We start from the raw sequence: 17,991 nt of genomic DNA, 5'->3' as shown, positions 1-17,991 counted from the left end.
TGGGTGGAGAAGCTTTGCAGTGCAGTAGTGGGGGATTTTTGTGTCTGGTGGTGTTATCAGTATTGCCCCAGCTCAAAAAACCCAGAGGAATGTTGCTCTGTTTTGTCCATGGCTTCCAACTAAGCACAGGACAGCTGGATTTTTTGCCAAGTGTGTGGGGTGAATGAACCAAACTGAGCTTTGAGTTTGCTGAGATGGCAGTGTTCTGTTAAACGTGGGTAGGGTCTAGTCTCTCGGTACTTACCTTTTCATTCCTTGTTTATTCCTCCAAGTACTGCTGTGTTCAGCTAAAAACATGTCAACAGGTCCTGTCATGACTGTTGCACTTTTACTGCTGAGATGTAACTGTGAGTCACCGTGCTGCTTTTCAGATCTTTGATGATGCATACAAGTCTCAACTGAGCTGCGTTGTCGTGGACGACATCGAGAGGCTTCTAGGTGAGCTGAGATGGTGAGAGTGAGCGAGCTCTGTTGTCTGCTGTGCAGAACACTCGGGTATTGCAAACCAGAAATGACATGGAACCATTTACTTGGGAGCCTTGAACTGTTTTTGATCCGGTGAAGTGGCTTAAGTGTGTACCTGCTGAGTGGGCATTCAAATGCACTTTTCCTTTCAGATTATGTGCCAATTGGGCCACGGTTCTCTAACCTGGTGCTGCAGGCCCTCCTTGTGCTGCTAAAGAAGGCCCCTCCTCAGGTAAGAAAGTACTCAACGGGCGAGATGCCCTCTTCCTCTCAGAATTTTGACAGAGGAGAGCTTTGTGTCTTGCTGATAGCTGCCATGCTGCCAGTGGCATTAGTGCTGTTGTCTCTGATTCAGTCAAGTTAATCCCAGGCTGCTGCTGTGCATTCAGTGAGACGTTTCTGGGATAACTGCCACGGAGGCAGCGTCAGTGCTCTGATGACTTAAGGCTGAGTCTTCTGCCGAAGATTCTGAAGTACTGACTGAGGAAACAAGTTTAACCTTCACCATGTCAAACTTAAACACGCAAGCTGTCTGCTTTCTGATTAACTAAGGAGCTGTTTTGTCCAAATCAATCCCTGGCTCAACCACATGCTCCTTCCTGATGTAGAAATCAATTTCTAAGTGACGTATGCTTGTGGATGTCAGGCTTTTAATTTGTTCTTAACTTGAAATTATCAGGTGTTAATTGCAGTGGGGGAGGAAGGCTTAAGATCTTGCATCTCATGCTGATCCTCTCTATTTGCATTTTCTGGCTGGGTGAAATTTAAGCACATCTCGGGTGACAAAGTTTCTGAAGCTTTCACTGAATGAGACAAACAAAGGACTTTTTTTGCCAATTTTCCCAATGTTCAGTGGAATCCTGCTATGTGTAGGAAGATACCTGCATGAATAAATAGCATACTAACAGGAAAGCCTTGAAATTGGGGTCAGGAAAAAGCAGAGAAGCACAGCCTGGGTGAACGAGGTTTCTTTAGTCACTTTTGATATCCTGGAAACATTTAACGTAAGTGTGAGTCTTGTGTCATGACAGAGTTTGGTGAAAAGACCTTTCAAATATAAAGCTTTGAGCTGAATTGTAATGCCACAGGCCTCAAAGTTCCCCTTGGGACTGACAACCTGAGAGAAAAAAGATTTTCTCCTGGTGAGCTTTCAATGCCATGTGAAGTCTCTTAACGTGCAGCGTGGATTCTGTCACCACATGTTGGAGCAGAAAGGCTGCCCCTGGGCAGCAGCATGGCCAGGGGGGATTGTCATAATCATGTGTAATCGTTGCTTTATTGCTGAGTATTTCTACAGTATCAGGAAATGACTGTTCCCATAAATCAATAGAACACAGAAGCAACAGAGAATAGAACTTGATTTGGTTCGGTGGTCAAAGGAATTCTAGTAAATTGTCCACCTCATCACTGCAGCCTCTGAATGTGTTTTGCTGTTTAGACGCCCTTTTGCTGGCACCCAGGTCTTCCTGAAAGCAGGATGCAGGGCTGGAAGCTCTCAGATATTTGCCAAGTTTATGCATGTTGCTAGAGATTTGTACTTTGCAATGTTTGAAATGCCCTTGAGGCTGGAAGACTTTGGGTTGACAGCCAATATTATGGTGACTTAAGCCATAAATTGTTGGAGGGCAGAGAGAGAGTTTTCTGAGGAAGTGTCACTGTTTGATTGATGATGTGGATTTTTTCTTTCTCTTGGTTTTTTTTGAAGTGTCCACTGTTGGCTACTGTGGAAATTAGGACGCTGAGTTAGACATGGACCCTTTGGGCTGATCTGGTTTGGCAGTTCTGATGACAGGCTTCTTGAGAGTTCTCTGTGATAGTCATGGCATGTGGGGATTTTTTTTCATTGACAAAACTCAGAACAGTATATGAAAGGTAGAGTCATGCAGAAAAAGGCCCTTTCTGCTGTGGATGTTTACTGTGAAACATTGAATTTGGGCATGGAGACCCTTGGGGTTTGTGAGCTCGAGGGAGATGGTGCTGTCGGTTAATGAGCGCCCTTCCAACTTCCCTCTGAGATGACTGGTTCTCTTGGGGAGCAATTTATTTGGAAGCAATGGCTCGTTTCGGGGGCTTTGTTGCAATTTGAGATGCAGATCCATGCTTTAAATGTTCATGAGTAGCATCAGTAGTACTAAGCTGCTCCATGAGGTCAAACCAACATGGATTTCTATGGGATTAGGATCATGGTTTAGATTCATTCCTTGTAAGGAATGAAGTGTCCTGGGATGTGCCAAACGTGTCCCTGTGCCGAGAGGAATCATTGGCAAGGTGCTGCGGAGATAATACCTGTTCTCCATCACTGTCAGACTCTTTGCTGTTTCAGGGGGGCCTGAAACACAGTAGATGTAAAAAGCTGAGGGAGAGGAAGCTGGAGGCAGGTGAGCTGCAGGGCAGGAGCGAGCAGGGCCTGGAGGGTGCGTTCCAGCAGCAGCTCTGCAGCCCCCATCTCTGTGGCCCAGATTATGTATTCACACAGTGTTGTCACGTCCCTTGCAGAGAGGATACTTAATGTGCAAGTGGCTTCCTACAGTTACTGTAGGCTAGATGTGTAAGAGGAGGGTTTCTGGGATGAAATCTTATTAATTATGCATTGAGGTGTATGTCTCTGTTGAATTGGCTTATGAAAGCTGCCTCCCAGGCTCCCTTCTTCCTGGTGAGGCTGTGTTATTTTAATGTGGTGGAGGAAGGACAGATACTTGAGGCTTCTGATTTTCTGGGCTTTCTGGCTTGTTTGTGCTTTGCAGAAGTTTTGAGTAAACATGTTAAGACTTTAAAGAAGCTAGAAACATCTCTGAGTTCAGTTTAAATTCCCAGTCAGGGCTCATGCTGTTCCACTCAACAATGCTTAAATAGTGGTATCTGTTACTACTGGTTCAAGGAGACTGGAAAACGTTGCATTTTGTATAGCACCTTTTTTTAAACCAATTAGAAATCTTTTCTACACTGGATTGAAGAGAAGAAAATAAACCATGTTCTCCTGGGTCTCTGTTTCAATCAAGTTTCCCTGTGTTGTGCTGGAGAAGAGACTGGGGGGGATAGAAAGACTGAAAAGGACTGTCGCAGCAGGGAGCCGAGCAGGAGAAAAGGACTTCTCTGAGAACTAAGCAGCAGCAGCTCCGAAAGCCGAAGCTGCTTCATCTACATGCAGAGTCACACAAGGCATGGAGACACTCACCAGCCCCACAGAGGTTTCACATGTGCTTCCCTGCTGGTTGCTGTGAAAAGCTAACAATTGTCTCAAAGGGTGAAAGCCCATTGCAACATCCCTGCGCTAAGCTGGACGTACAATTTGTGCAGTGTTACGAAACGTCTGGCTTAGCGAGATGCTCCCGGCCACTCTCGTGGATGCCCTTCCACTGCTCCCAGAGGCCCCAGCCCCTCTGCTCTCTGGGACACTGCAGGCTTTTGCCAGTTTCTGAACGCCGATGGGGGAAAGGGGGGAATAATCTCCTTGTTTGGTATCTCCTCCGATGCACGCCTCAGCCCGTGTCACTTGGCGTGAACTGGAAGCAGCTCTGACCAAGGGTGGCCTTACCTTTGTGCTTGTAAACCCGGGGAGCTGTGACTTCTCCTGTTACATGTGAACAGCTGTTGACACCTCAAAACAGACGTGGAAATATGTAAGTGTCCAACAGTTGAGTGAACAACTGTTGGGTGATGGACAGGGACACCTTGGTGTCCAACAACACTTGGTCATAGTGTAATTCACGTTCTCTTTAACTCCCCTTGCCTAGGGCTGACTGCATTCACAGCAGTTCTGTCATTTGAGACTCCACTGACACGCTGAGACCCCATGTGCTTGTAGCAGCGTCCATGTAATTCTTCCCTGCTCTAGCTTGTTTTTGGTAGCCAGTGCAGTAAGGCGGTGCCCGTTGGGGAGTGAGCACTGTGTTAGAAGATTCAGTCTCATAATGCTTGAAAATATGGTGGTTTAAAACAACTTCCCCTTGATGTTTGAGTCCCATAGATCTCTGCATGTCTAAATCCTTCATTCAGACTAAATCCTTTAGTAGAGAGGGCAAGTCTGAGGTTATTTATGTCCCTTCTAGAAGGCACCTCTCCACTGGGTATCCCATCAGTACAGAGGGATCTTGGGCTCCCAGCTGGGGCACTTCTGTTGCCTAAAAGTGGACAGGACAAATCCAGACTGAAGTGTCAAGTCTCATCTCTGTTAATGGAAAAACTAGGCGTAGAACTGCCCTGGTAACGAGTCTGACACCAAACAATATGAAGCTGTTGAAAAGGCTGGTTCCTTCTCTGCTTGGTAGTTTCTCTCTTGTTATGTCTGATCTCTGGAAGTTCAGCTTGAGGCTTGTCTTCTGTGGGCTGGACACATGGTACATTGCCTTTGGAATGGCTGCTGTAGAAGTTAAGGATCGAAACTGTGGGTATTTGTGCAAACAGGGGCACTTGAGCAGTACATCTCCCAGCAGCAGGAGCAAGGGCAGCGCTGTCCCGCCGTGGGAGAGGGCAGCTTTTCCAGCTGGGCTTGATGGCTTTTCATGCTTTTGTGGTAATGCCTGGGGCAAAACATTTCTGACTTGTAGGTTTTCCACTTGTTTTGCTGCAAGTTGCCTGAAACTTTGAAAAGTACAAGGGGCTCCTGACACTTCATTTTCTTCTGGTAATGGATACAGCAGAGATTATGCTTGTTTTACGGTAACTGGTTTGCCAGTGGGTCAAGTTTAAAGGTGGCAAGTTGAAGCGCAGAGCTGCTTTTGAAGAGAGCAGGGGAGAAAAAACAGTGTGTTTTGGCTGGAGCTGTTAAAAAATGTGAGGCAGTGTTTTGCAGAGTAGCCATCTGTTCCGGTGATCTAAACAGTGCTCCTGGATCTGACCTTTGTTCAGTTGTCTGGTTGCTTTGGAACCGAGTTAAACTTTTGCCATTCTTAGTGTTGTGTTTGCTTGAGTTCAGCTGAGCTGTATGGTGAAAGCAAACCTCTTTTTGTTCAATCTAGAGCTGATGTTCTAGTTTCATATAGTGCTCCCTGGGCTTTGTTTTGAAAAACATCAGTGTTCCCCCTTATCCCCTCAGCCTCACCTGTAATCTTAGAGAACTCTCTGTTTACCCCCATCAGACTCAATTTAGGGAAGTTATTCTGACCATCCCTGTTGCTTTCCTCTGGTTTCTCTGACTCAGTGATGTGTCTGTCCTGTCTCAGGTTGCACGTTGTCTTACAGCGCAGCCTGGCTTCATACGGGCGCAGTAATGACTTTTGTTTTACTCTTTTCTCATTCTGAAAGGGCCTGAGTGTTTGCATTTTGAGTAAGGTTTAGCACTGAGCTGGTGTTTGCACAGAACTGGCCACAATGACCGATTCCAGTGGCTTTCCCAAATGGTAATAAGTCATTTGGAGTCATTTTTGTGTGTGTAGTAATTATCCACTGGCCTGGTTTACAGCAAGTTTGGGTTTCGTCTGACTAAGTGTGGCTGCCAGCGGTTTGGTTCGCTGTGACTGAACTGGTTGTTTAGAAAATAGTTTGCTGTATGAGTCCAGAGTGTAGGCAGCATTTCTGGGAGGAGCTAAGTGTCATCTGGGCTCCATTAGCTAAGGAGGAAATGTGGAGAATCGAGGTCATGCGTGGACACCTCAAACTACAAGAGGTAAAACTCAGTAATTGCGCTTCCGTGCTGCTGACATCCCTTCCTGGTGAGACCTTTCAGGCTCTGATGAAAGCCCAAACTAGGCTCTGTTTTTGTTGTGTTGTAGCACGGATACATCAGTGTAGAAGTTGCTCAGGTAGCATCCTTCAAGCAGTTAGTCTGCAAAATGTTATTGCTTTGGTTGATGTCATACCTGCTGTGCCAGGCACTGCGCACATGCTGTTAGCTAGATTTTGGGAACAGATACTGCCTTGCTGGCTGCAATTGAGCATATCTTTTTCCCCTTTAAATGCTCGTGGTTCATGGGAAACTATTATCAACACAGTCCCTTCCTCAAGCTGTTCTGCATTTTGAGAGTTGCACACAGTAATAAACTATTTATAAAGAATTACTGTAGCTCATAAAGCAGATCAGGCTCGGTGGCACAGCACTGTGTGATTGTGCTTGCAAGAGGAAGTTGTGTCTGTTTTGGGTGTCTCAGTTCTGTTCAAGAGTCTGTCTGGTTTCCTTTGTATCCTGGTACCTCACCTGTGTAACACGGAGGCTGTTGGAAGGTGCCTCACAGCATGCAGATGGCTCGTTAGGACATTGTGAATAAGGTAGCAGAAATTCACCCTACAGGGCTTGTACTTTATTACTGAGCTACAGCACTTGTAATGTCAGATATCACATTGTTTATGAATTGGTAAGAAAGTCACTGGGGGACAATGTGTGGAGGAAATAGAGAGCAGCCATGAGTCTGAATCGAGATGGAGTTTTCTCCATCAAACCTGCTGATAAATCCTGTCTCAGCGTTCTGAAGACCTGAAGCGTGCATCGGTTCAGCTGCCCCATGTGCTGCTTTCCCAACTGTACCCTGGGGAGTTGGAGGCACCTTTTAACCTTGTCCTTGGGTGGCAACTTCAGATCCAACGTCAGAGGTGTTTGCAGCACACTTGTGTGATTCACAAGCAGGTGATGGCTCCCGTGTTCCTGGGGGGCTCGTTGCACACTGCTTCCACGCTTGCGTTCGAAGTGTTTTGCCAACCTCCTGCAAAGACTGAAACTCTTGACATTTTGTCCTCGTGTAGGAAATAAAGCTTTTCTGTTGCAGAGCGTCATTTCTTTTTCCTGGTCTGTTAAGTGCTTTAGCTGAAAATGAGCATCTGGTGGGGCTTTCTGAGTGCCTTGTAGGAGCGAGGATTAAAAGCCATTCACCTGCTCGCTGCTCAGGACATTGCTGTTCCCATCGTGCCGTGCCAGATCTTACTGAATTGCTCACATTTAGCTCAAACTTGTAAAATGTTCTTTTCCTGGTCTTGCTGCCCAGTGACCATCAAAAAAGAAACAAAGAACTTGCAATTGTAAAGCTGCAGCAGCCAACACAATAGTTGTGTGTATTTTCTCTGCAGACATTATATGCCCTTCTCAAGGCTACCTAGAGGCATTTTTAGACACTGAGGCCTTCTTCTGCTTTCTGTGTGCTGCCAGCAGTTGAGCTTGGTCTGACAATAAAGCTAGAGAGAAGGGATGCCATCCAGAGGGTCCTGGGCAGGCTTGAGAGATCGGCCCATGCAACCCATATGAAATTCAACAAGGCCAAGTGCACCGCCCTGCACATGGGTTGGAGCAGTCCCAAGCACAGGACTTGGGGGTGTCAGTGGATGGAAAACTGACTATGAGCCAGCAATATTCACTTGCAGTCCAGAAAGCCAACCATATCCTGGGCCTCATCACCAGCAGCGTGGGCAGTGGGGCGAGGGAAGGGATCCCCCCTTCTGCTACACTCTCCTGAGGCCCACCTGCGGTGCTGCCTCCAGCTCTGGGGCGCCTACATCAGAAGGACATGGAGCTGCTGGAGTGAGCCCAGAGGAGCCCATGAAGATGATCTGAGGGATGGAGCCCTTCTGCTGTGGAGACAGGCTGAGAGAGTTGGGGGTGTTCAGCCTGGAGAAGAGAAGGCTCTGGGGAGACCTTAGAGCAGCCTCCAGGCCCTTGAGGGGCCGACACGAAAGCTGGGGAGGGACTTTGTACAAGGGCCTGGAGTGACAGGACAAGGGGTGATGGCTCCAAACTGAGAGAGGGGAGACTTAGTTGAAATGTGAGGAAGAAGCTCTGCACAGTGAGAGTGGGGAGGCCCTGGCACAGAGAGGTTGTGGCTGCCCCATCCCTGGAAGTGTCCAAGGGCAGGTTGGATGAGGCCTGGAGCAACCTGGGCTAGTGCAGTGTCCCTGCCCATGGCAAGGGGATGGAATTTAGATCCTCTCTCGGGTCTCTTTCAGCCCCAGCCATTCTGTGATCCCTGTTCCTGCTGCAGATTTAAACGTGGCATGGCTGTGGTCAGTTCAGCAATTGTCTGCTTTTCCCCTTTGAATTGCCCAGTAGGTTTCTGAGGATTTCCCCTGCTAAAGAGATGACTGAGCTGGTGAGTGTGGGGCTCCTGTGATGTAGGTAGTGATTAATACACAGCAGGGTTAGCACAGTGTTTCCCTGACAAAGCCTTTGTGTGCAGCCCGTGACCTGGGGCGTGCTCTGGTTTCAAATGCCAGGCATTACTTCCTCCTGCTGTCTTAGGCTAAAAACAAACTTGAAGTGAGCACTTGAGTTTGTTACCAGTTCTGGTGCTTTCTCATTGTCCATCACCCAAAGCAAGAGGATAATCTGTTCAAACACAAAAAGTCAGTGGATACAAAGGCACACTCGGGAAAATAAAGAGATGCTGCAAAGATGCATCATCTTCATCACATGTATTAAGTTTAAATAGGTTTTCATCCTTTGTCAAAGGAGCACAAAGCACTTCTGCAATCAATTCTGTCTGCTCTGTGGGGACAAGTTTTAGGTTTTGGTTTGTTTGGGGTTTTTATAATGATGAACAGTGTTTTGTGTTACAAGGTTGAAATAGAGAACTTTTACTCTGAGCATCGGCTAAACTTCTGTACAGCAGGTGAAGAGAGGCCAGCCAGGGCTCCTGATGTGTTCAACTGCGAAAGGGACTGGTCCCACCTAGTAATCCCAACAGCTCTTCCCATTTATTAGTGTCTGAACCCCACATCAGGGAATTCAAACAGCATTGACATGGCATTTCAGACGATCCAGCAGAAGTTGATTTTTCCTGGCAGTGGATGTTTTCCATTCGTTGCTCTGTTATTTATAAGCCCTGTTACTGCTCTGGCCAGCGCTGGTTTGAACTCAGGGGCTGCCAGACGTGGTACTGTCCCTCTGTACAGCCACACTGGCTGTGGTAAGTCTCATGAACTTACAGCAGCCTGTGCTCTTACAGCGAGACCTGCAAAAGCATCGGAGCTGTTTGAGCAGCGACAGAGTATTCACTGCACCCACAGGATTGCTAAAGACAGGCTGTTCCCCTGAGAAGTCATCTGTCAGCCAGCTTTTGGGAATGGGGCTTTTCTCGTGCTTTTAAAGTGAATGAGGTTTCAGCTCTGCATAATGATGCATTTAAAAGGAAAGGTAAGGTAGGAGAGCTGGGAGTGTAGGTGGCTCTTCTGCGTACCCTGGTGATTTGGAGCCCCTTGGTGGCATTACTTTGTGTTCTGGAGTCGGATCCCGTTCGGTTGATACTGACTGCTTCACTTCCTGAGAGATTTAATCCCATTCATTCTGAGTGGGATTTTTCCATGAGTGCTTTCTGCTTTTCATTCGTAGTTAGCTGAAGTTTCCCAGTGTTGGTGGTTCTCTTTTCCTCTCCTGACACTGGCTCTGCTGTGTGACAGGGCCGCAAGCTGCTCATCATTGGAACCACCAGTCGCAAAGATGTCCTGCAGGAGATGGAAATGCTGAACGCCTTCAGCACCACCATTCACGTGCCCAACATCGCAACAGGGGAGCAGCTGATGGAGGCTTTGGAGGTGAGACAGAGCTCAGGGGTGACAAACAAGCTCCAAGTGTGCTGGAAATGGGTGATTTGCAGTAGCTCTGCATTTGGGAACGCTGCCCTGCTTCACACTGTGTTGGCACACAGCAGTTCTAAGGCTTCTCCACGTTAGTTTTTCGTGCGACAGAGTAATGCAAAATGAGAGAAAGGCAGGTCTAGGGGAAAAAAGTATGTGGAATGGATTGAAAGAGGCGAAGGACGTGGAAGTTGGGTAATGAATATCATCAGGGCACTTAGCTGAATGTGCCTGGAGGGGGCCAAGCTCTCATGAATTGGAGCAACATCAAATGAAGGTGTTTAGTGCTGAAGAGATTATAGGTTCTTTATGAATTCGTGCCCTTGGTGGAAATTGCAGTGAGTATTGAAGGCTGTTCAAATGAACTCCACGGGCAGATCTTTTGTGTGGACTTGCAGAATTGTCACAATGGTGATCTCACTAAAGCCTGAAAGACACAGCCACTCCTGCAGCCGTTCTGAAAACTTACTGTGGCTTGAGTCACCATGTTCTGTCTGGGCTCTAACCTGAAGAGAGCCTAGAATGGATCATAAAAGAGAATCACTGACTGTTTGATGAGAGGCATTGTCAGTAGAGCTCTTGTGGAATAAAAGAATCTGAAGAGTTTTGCCTTGTCTTGATATATTGCAACAAATTTTCCTTCCTAGCTAGAAAATGCTTTCAGGCTTCTCATTCCCTTTCTCCCTGAGTTAGGCAGCATCATTCCTGCTGACAGGCTCCTGGTGTGGAGTTGTTTGTTTGTTACTCTTATTTTCCTTTCCCTCCCCAGCTCCTGGGTAACTTCAAAGACAAGGAACGCAGCACCATTGCACAGAATGTCAAAGGGAAGCCTGTCTGGATCGGTATCAAGAAGCTGCTGATGCTGATAGAAATGTCACTACAAGTAAGAACGTTTCTGGTCCGGGAAGAACTGGGTTAAATAGAGCGGTCTTAGGGGTCCCCATCAGAGCCCTGCCCGGGCTGTGTGGTAGGAGCCTTTGAATTGGTTTAATTGAGAAAAGAGCTACAGTGCAAAGAAGTTTTCTGAACAAAGGGATCCCCAGGTCTTGGTCCGCAGAGAGATGTGTAAAATCACAGTGCCCATAGGCTGTTTGGAGCTGCACTTCAGAGAAGAGCATCTGGCGACTGGAGGGGTGGATTAACTTTCATGAAATGCCTTCACCCAGCATGTGAAGATTGCAGATAGCAATCACTTAGGGGGTTTTTTCTCTTCCCAAGAAGAAGCTGCCTGTGCAGGTGTATGTGCTCTTTTCCTGAGGAAGATAAATCTGTCAGGCCATTCAACTGCTCTTCTCTTGATTTTCCACTTTCAGCACTTTAAAGAAAATAATTGCAGAGGGTAGAAATATGTCTGTGTGACCCCTCCCCCCAGCCAGCAGCCGTGCCTGCGAGCCAGCCGTCAAGCTGGTGCTCGACAGCGTGTGCATACTAACGCGGCGAGGGTGCAGCACGCAGCCCTAATCCTCCGTGGCTGACATTTCAGCGCCCTTCTGAGGCCTTCCCCCCCCCCCCCCCACACTCTCTCTTTTCACATCAAATGGATTTAGTGCAGCTGAGTGAACTGTCCTTAGATCTTCCTAGGAGAGGCTGAGCATAAGCGAAGAGGCATGTAGTTTAGCAGCATATAAGTCATGTATCCCTCTGTTCACTACTCACAATTCTGTTAAAACTTGCTCAGCATAAGGATATGCTCTGACTGGATGTCACCTCAGGGAATAAAGTCATTTATCTAGATTACTTTTTCCTCTTCTTCCTTGGCTTTTAATTCCATACCTACAGGCAAGTCGGTAAGTCATTGCTCACATGTATTGAATGTGTTTAAGGGGTGCAGGCCTTGAGGGGCTGCGGGGCTCCGTGGCAGTCTGTTTCACTTAGCCTTGACAATGGATTCCTTCTTCTCACACGGGACGTTTTCCTTGGCTGCTTTGACCTTAAGTGTTTGGTTCTTTCCAAAGCTGAAGGTGAAGGTTATATAGATTAGGGGCAGCTCGGTCTGGAGCGTGGGGGGAAGTGCTGACCCTGCTGGCAGCACAGCCAGCGTGGTGTGGACAGGGAGTCCTCGTGCTGCCCTGCAGGGAAACTGGCTGTGTGCGTCTGAACCAGACCACTGGTTTGTAGGTAAGTCCATGGCTGATCAGGATGGGAGAAGACAGGCAGAAGGATGACTCTGTGCCATTCCTGACAAACCGAACGAGTGTAAAGTGAAGAACCCTCCTGCTGATGTAGATGATTGGTAATACACCCTGGCCGCTCTGCAGGGATGCTTAGTAGCAAGGCAGCTTGGTTATTCCGCTGGGTCCAGGTGATTGTGTAATAGCATGGGTAATAGCACATGGAAGCGAAGCATGAAGAAGTTCTGTTCCAAAGGGTCTGAGGTGTTTACGTGACTCCAGCTGCTCAACTGCTATAAATACAGGAGAGCAGTGCAGGCTCTCAGCAGAAGGGAGAACACTCGTCTCTGAATGCATTCAAAGACCACAGTGGGAGCTGATTTGGCAAGTTTTTACAGGAAAGCAGAATTTCACCACGTGAGAGGTCCAGGATTAGTTCCTTTTTTTGGTGAGCTGGACCACAGCTTTCTGGAAAGAGTTTTGAATCTGAAGTCCCTTAAAAATTGGATGTGATGGATGGAATGTCCCAAACTTCAGCTGATTGGATCCCGTGGTGAATGAATTCTTTGCAAAAAATGCTTTCATTCACCTGGTTTCGTTCTCTGCAGTCACTGGATCCGTGGACTTGGGGTTTTTATTAGGCTGGTAAACCCAGCACAGGCTGTATGGAGCTGCCAAATGACTTCCAGTTGGGTTCAGACCAAAGTCCTGCTGAACCACTCTTAGTGTCAAGGCCCTTTCTTGGAGTCCCATGGAGCACTGCATTCTGGTGTCTCGGGTTACTTTGTTGTCTTGTTTACAAGCCTTGTAAAGCCACACTTTTTGACAGCCCAATTTCCCTCAAACTATGTTTATTGCTATTCCTGGCCTCCTTTAATGTCAAACTACTTGTGCTTAGTGTCACATACTTCAGTCACCTTGAGTGTCCTGGACAGATGGCACGTTCTTGTTGAGAAGAAGCCTTTGATGCATGAGCACACTCAGGATTTGCTACATGAATCCAGAAAAACTTAGTTCTGAAGTGTCCTTGGCTGCAGTACCTGGAGGAGCTCTCGGTGCTGTCCTGTGCCCTGCCCTGATCCTGCAGCCCTGCCCTGGGGTGCTGCTGGACACATGAGCCTCCTTTTTCCACAGCGAGGGGCTTGGTCCCTTGTGCTTGCTTTGCCTGCCTGTCTTGTTGCTCTTGGACCCCGCTGGCAACACTCCAGAGGCCAAGGCCTCTCTTCTTTTTAGAGCAGGAACCTGAATGAGCCAGGCAGCTTTCCAGAAAGCCCCTTTTTGCACCTCTAGTGTTTCCTGATTTGGTAACTTCTGTTGAGCACAAGTAAAACTGGAGTTAATCTGAGCTGTTTGTAATGTACTTCAGCTCCCTCGGGAACTCGTTTTGAAAGGGCATTGTACAGCATTGCCTACATGATTTTAGATGCTGTATCTGGTACCCATTTGGTACCCAAGGGCATGCATATCTTGGTGGGTCTCTTCCTGGGCGTGTCCTGGGGATACTGCATTACCCGGAAAGGAACCAGCTTTCTTGCCACCTTTCTGAGCTGTGGCACAGAGTGTGTCTCCGCTGTTCTAGAGGACTTTTCATCCAGTTTGAGCACAGGATTCCTCCTTTCACAGGGGACTAGAGGATCTTAAGTCCCTGAGCCTGCTTCCCCTTTGCACTCGATTGACACCATCTCCTGCTGCTTCCAGAGCCTGCTGTTTCTTAGGCACTGTGTTGATGTTACAGGGTGTTGATGAACAGAAGCTGAGTTTCTAAGTGAACTGTTGCAATTTTCCAGTGTTTATAGTCACAACTCACTGTCTCTTGGAGTAGTGGTGGCACATCAAAGAGAACTGACAGGCCCATGCATCGGCAGTTACATGTTGTTATATGCAGTCCAAGTCTCTGTACCCTTAGTAGCCCTTCCTCCCACTGCCCCCTTGTCTCTGTTCTGGTGGAGAGGCAGGACTGACCTTTAGGGGATGTTCCTGGCTGATGGAGCCACAACACAGGTTGGTACCATAAGTTGTGGAAGCCCCATGCTGTGATTCAGCTTTCGCATGTGTGCTAACCCACCACACACAGCTCCTCTCCTCTGGTGCTGTAAGGGGTGAAGAAGACAGGAAAACTGAGCACATCTCTCCTTCTGCTATCGGTGCAGTGCTTCATCTGCACTGCTCAGCTCAGAGCTTCTGGGCAGGCAGGCTGGGGTCTGCTGTCAGATGCACGGGCAAAGCAAACAGCCCTGCACTTCTCCAGCTGTCTCTGTGGCCTGGTGTTCCTGTTGGGCTGTGGGCAGGTTGCTCCACACTGACAGAGATTTCTGTTTGGTGTTTAGATGGATCCTGAGTATCGAGTGAAAAAATTCCTGGCTCTTCTGAGAGAAGAAGGAACGTAAGTACTTCTGTTTGGAAGTGTTGCTGGGAATTCTCTGCTCAGAAATCATAGAGTCAAACCACAACAGAGTGTGTCTGATCTCATTGGTGGCTCCTCCTCTGTCACCACATATCAGTTCTGCTTGCAGCTATGCACCAGTGGCTGGGGGAGGAGGGAGGTCTGGAAGACTCTTTGAGAACCTGCATGCCTGAATTCTCTGCTTTGCTTAATTTATCTGTGGCTTTAAAATTAAAACGAGGTGTTGAACCACAGTTCAGCTTTCTTTAACTAAAGTAAATCAGGAGAGACTCTGCTAGAGTTAAAATCCATCTGCTTATCTGAAATCTGAAACTTTTGTTTTCCTGTATTACTGTCTGAGAGAAGGATGTCCTACTCTTTCCCCTGTAGGTGTCACAGGGAATAGTTCAGCCCAGTCTTGACAGTGGCATCTCCTAGAAAATGACTTTCTAATACATGTAGGGCAGTACCTGTGCTGGGGAAACTCACAACAGTATCTATCCTGGCTACATGTGAGTGGGTTCCAGTGTGTGCTTGATGCTTTTATACCTGTGCATGCTTTCTTGATGGATTTGGCTTCTTTTGCAAGAGTTCCTTCCCTAGACTGAAGGTGGACCAAGTGCAAGATCAACAGCTGGAAAAGTGACCAACCTGGAGAATATACACTGGGATCTTTACTCTTCCGTGTTCAGCACACTGGACAAAGTGAAATGCTCCCTGTTTGCAAGAGCCCAATGTGGAATCTGCATGTTTAGTGCAATACAATATCTTTATTCTTTGTCTTTAATATACTGATGTCATGTGGAAGTGTCTCCTAGAACCCTGTGCTTCTGTCTCTGTGCAGGCAAGGCTGTGCTCCCGTTTGGTTTTAGCATGGGGGAAACGGCCTGTAAGTCTGGAAGCCAACGCTTGCTGTGTCCAGCAGCCAGTTGCTACCATAGGAAGGAAATCCCAACCTCTAATAAAACCTGTCAGTCTGTGGTGAAGGCATCTTAAAGTATTGTTCTGTCTTCTCCCCATCTGATGAATGCTTTCTTCTGATGTCATCCTGTGGCTCCCTGAACACCGAGCCAGGCTGGTAACTAACGAGGGTGCCCACAATAATTCAGCTCCAGATCTGCCCAGGTGCCCATACCCGCTTGCTTTTATACCTGGGCATTTTGTTGCCCAATGAGGTGGACTGGCTAGTGGCAAGAGGGGCTGGAAGAAGGCAGGGAATGTATTTGATCAGAATAGAGAAAACGTCCAAATCCAGTATTTAAGGCATCAAGGCTTGTTGTTGCTTCAACAACAGTTAGAGATGTGGATTCCAGCCGAGAGCTCTTCAGGAGCGCAGCGTGGAGGCCGCTGTGGGAGTCACCAGCCTCATTGTGGCCCATTTTTCTGCCACCTTACCAAAGGTTGAAATTCCTCCTTGGAGACAGAGAGGAAACCAAGCTCTGCAGATGCACCAGATCCATGTTGCCATGTTTTTGCACTGAAATAAAGGAATGTCTCAGTCGTTGCTCTCTGGCCCTTCCCCAGCACTCATCTCGCCAAGCAGATGCTGCTGATGGCTGCATGCGGCCGCTCCCCGCCACTGCTTCGGCTCCACACCTGTCATAAGGTTCATGGAATGTACCTCAAGTTGGTGGGGCATGAAGTCAAAGCCATTTCTGAGATCCTGGTGTAGCTTCCTCGAGCAGATGTGCTGCTCAGGGCTAGCAGCTTGTACCCGAAGCAGGGTTCCCAGGGAAGGAGGGTGCCTCACGTGCCCAGACTGAAGGTACTGTTGTCCTTTGCGTGTACTTAGAGCAGTCGGAGTGTTTCAGTCACTCTGGTTTCTTTGGCAACGCTGTTGTGTTGTGATGACATTGTGAGTCCCAGTGGTTACCATTCCTTCTCATTTTGTGTGTGATCTTGTGACTTTATTTGTTCCTTCCTCTCCTCGGCTGGCCCTGGTGACGGCAGCACACCTTAACTTATATTTCAGAGTAAATGATGTAAACCTTATTGTGTCTCTGTCCAGAACTATATTGATGAATAAATATCTGGTTTAATTGCACATTCAGTGGGTTCAATAAAAAGCACAATTACTTGTGGTGATCTGGAAGATATCTGTGTCTCTGGTGGGAGTGGAACTGAGCTGTCTGTAAGGAGTGCCGAGGGATGGCATGAAGATAGCGAAGCTCTTCCCAGGCTGCTGATAGCCAGAGGGGTGCTCAGCTTGTAGCCAAGCACGGACGGGTCCAGTGTGTCCCCAGCCTGGGGAGCTGGGCCACAGGCAGTCTCACAGGAGTTGGCTGAGAAGACCCCTGGGCTGACCCATGCTAGTGTTTGCCGGACCTGCAGTGCTGAGGAAGCCCGAGGTGTCCACACACGAGATACATGTGGGTGCAAGTTTGGTGTATCCCATGGAGAAGGCCGTGCTGGAAAAACAGGGCAAACTGTCCAACCAGTTCTGAGATCTCCATCCAAGATGTTTCCTGCAGGTGCCAGAAGAGAGAGTGACTCCTGGCAGCATCTTCCCCCCCACACTGCCTGGGCAGGAGCACCTTTACAGTGAGAGCTCTCTTGCTTTAGACAGGAAAGGCCACATTCTTCATCCCTTTCCTTACCCTGGTGCTACTTTTCCCTGAACAATGGAAAAAGTCGGGGGGGAGGAGTGGAGCAAGTGGAGAAAGGCTTGGTATGATGGGCAGATGTACAGAGTTCCCACTCCTAGGCCCAAAACACCCCACAAGGCCAGAGTTTGGGTTGTGTGGGCTGCCAGCAGCAGCTGGGTGGTGTTGGGGTGAGTGTGGAGGCTGCTGCCACCCCGGCAGACACAACCGTGCCGGAGCATCCCGGCTGCGCCGCGGCAGAGCTCGGCATCCTGCGGGCACAGGCAGCGCCGGGCCTGGGGCAGCGCTGCCAGACGCTGCAGGTAAGTGTTTGGGTGTCAGTTGGGCGGCAGGGTGGGAGCAGAGAACGGGGTTCAGGGAGGTTCTTCCCCCTTCAGATGGGTACATTTGAGGCGGGTGCTGTGGAGAAGTGCAGGCACCTAAAAGCAAACGTGTCAGAGATCACAGAATCACACATAAACAGCCACAACATAATTCCCAGACAGGAGAAGATGTTTTTCTGTGAGAAAAATTGGTTCTGGGCCTGTACAAACCATGAGAAGGTGCTTTAGTGGCAGCCTGCAAGTACCTGGGTGTGGGGAGGCCAAGCCTAGAGCCTGTTTCGGTGCAGGCGCCCGGTGGTGCGTGCACACTGCGAGCTGCCGCCCTGGGAGTACAGCCCTGAGCCGTCAGCCGCCCACCTCCCACACTGGCTGCGGGCTGTGCGGTGTGTGCCTGTGGCTCTCCCCGTGCACAGGGAGCTGGAGGACGAGCCCCTGCTCCCGCAGCAGGAGCTGAAGGCCAGGGCTGGGTTGGGGCTTTCACCTGCTCTTCAATGACAAGAAAAATGCAACTTGAAATACGTTTTTCTCCAAATATATATATTTATATAATATATAATCTTAGTTAACTCAAGTATGTACATTGTATAATAAATAATGCTTATAAAAAGAGACAT

The 17,991-nt window shown here is 48.3% G+C and overlaps 1 protein-coding gene across 3 annotated transcripts in view; it reads left to right on the top strand.

Moving 5' to 3' along the window:
• The window catches only part of LOC133628870 (vesicle-fusing ATPase), a 67,541-nt gene extending 51,018 nt beyond the window's left edge, over positions 1-16,523 (top strand). For 2 of the 3 annotated variants that reach the window (XM_062018762.1, XM_062018764.1), the window contains exons 16-21: positions 372-438; positions 618-697; positions 9,781-9,915; positions 10,727-10,840; positions 14,396-14,451; positions 15,041-16,523. In XM_062018762.1, the coding sequence (XP_061874746.1) occupies positions 372-438; positions 618-697; positions 9,781-9,915; positions 10,727-10,840; positions 14,396-14,451; positions 15,041-15,059 (471 nt within the window). In that variant the 3' untranslated portion in view covers positions 15,060-16,523. Of the gene's footprint in view, positions 1-371; positions 439-617; positions 698-9,780; positions 9,916-10,726; positions 10,841-14,395; positions 14,452-14,841 lie in introns of all 3 variants that reach the window. The other variant, XM_062018763.1, reaches the window with a different exon arrangement.
• The last annotated feature ends 1,468 nt before the right edge of the window (positions 16,524-17,991 follow it).

The sequence above is a fragment of the Colius striatus genome, chromosome Z, assembly GCF_028858725.1.
Source record: "Colius striatus isolate bColStr4 chromosome Z, bColStr4.1.hap1, whole genome shotgun sequence".
NCBI classification, from domain to species: domain Eukaryota; kingdom Metazoa; phylum Chordata; class Aves; order Coliiformes; family Coliidae; genus Colius; species Colius striatus.
This window is presented reverse-complemented; position numbering and strand designations above follow the sequence as displayed.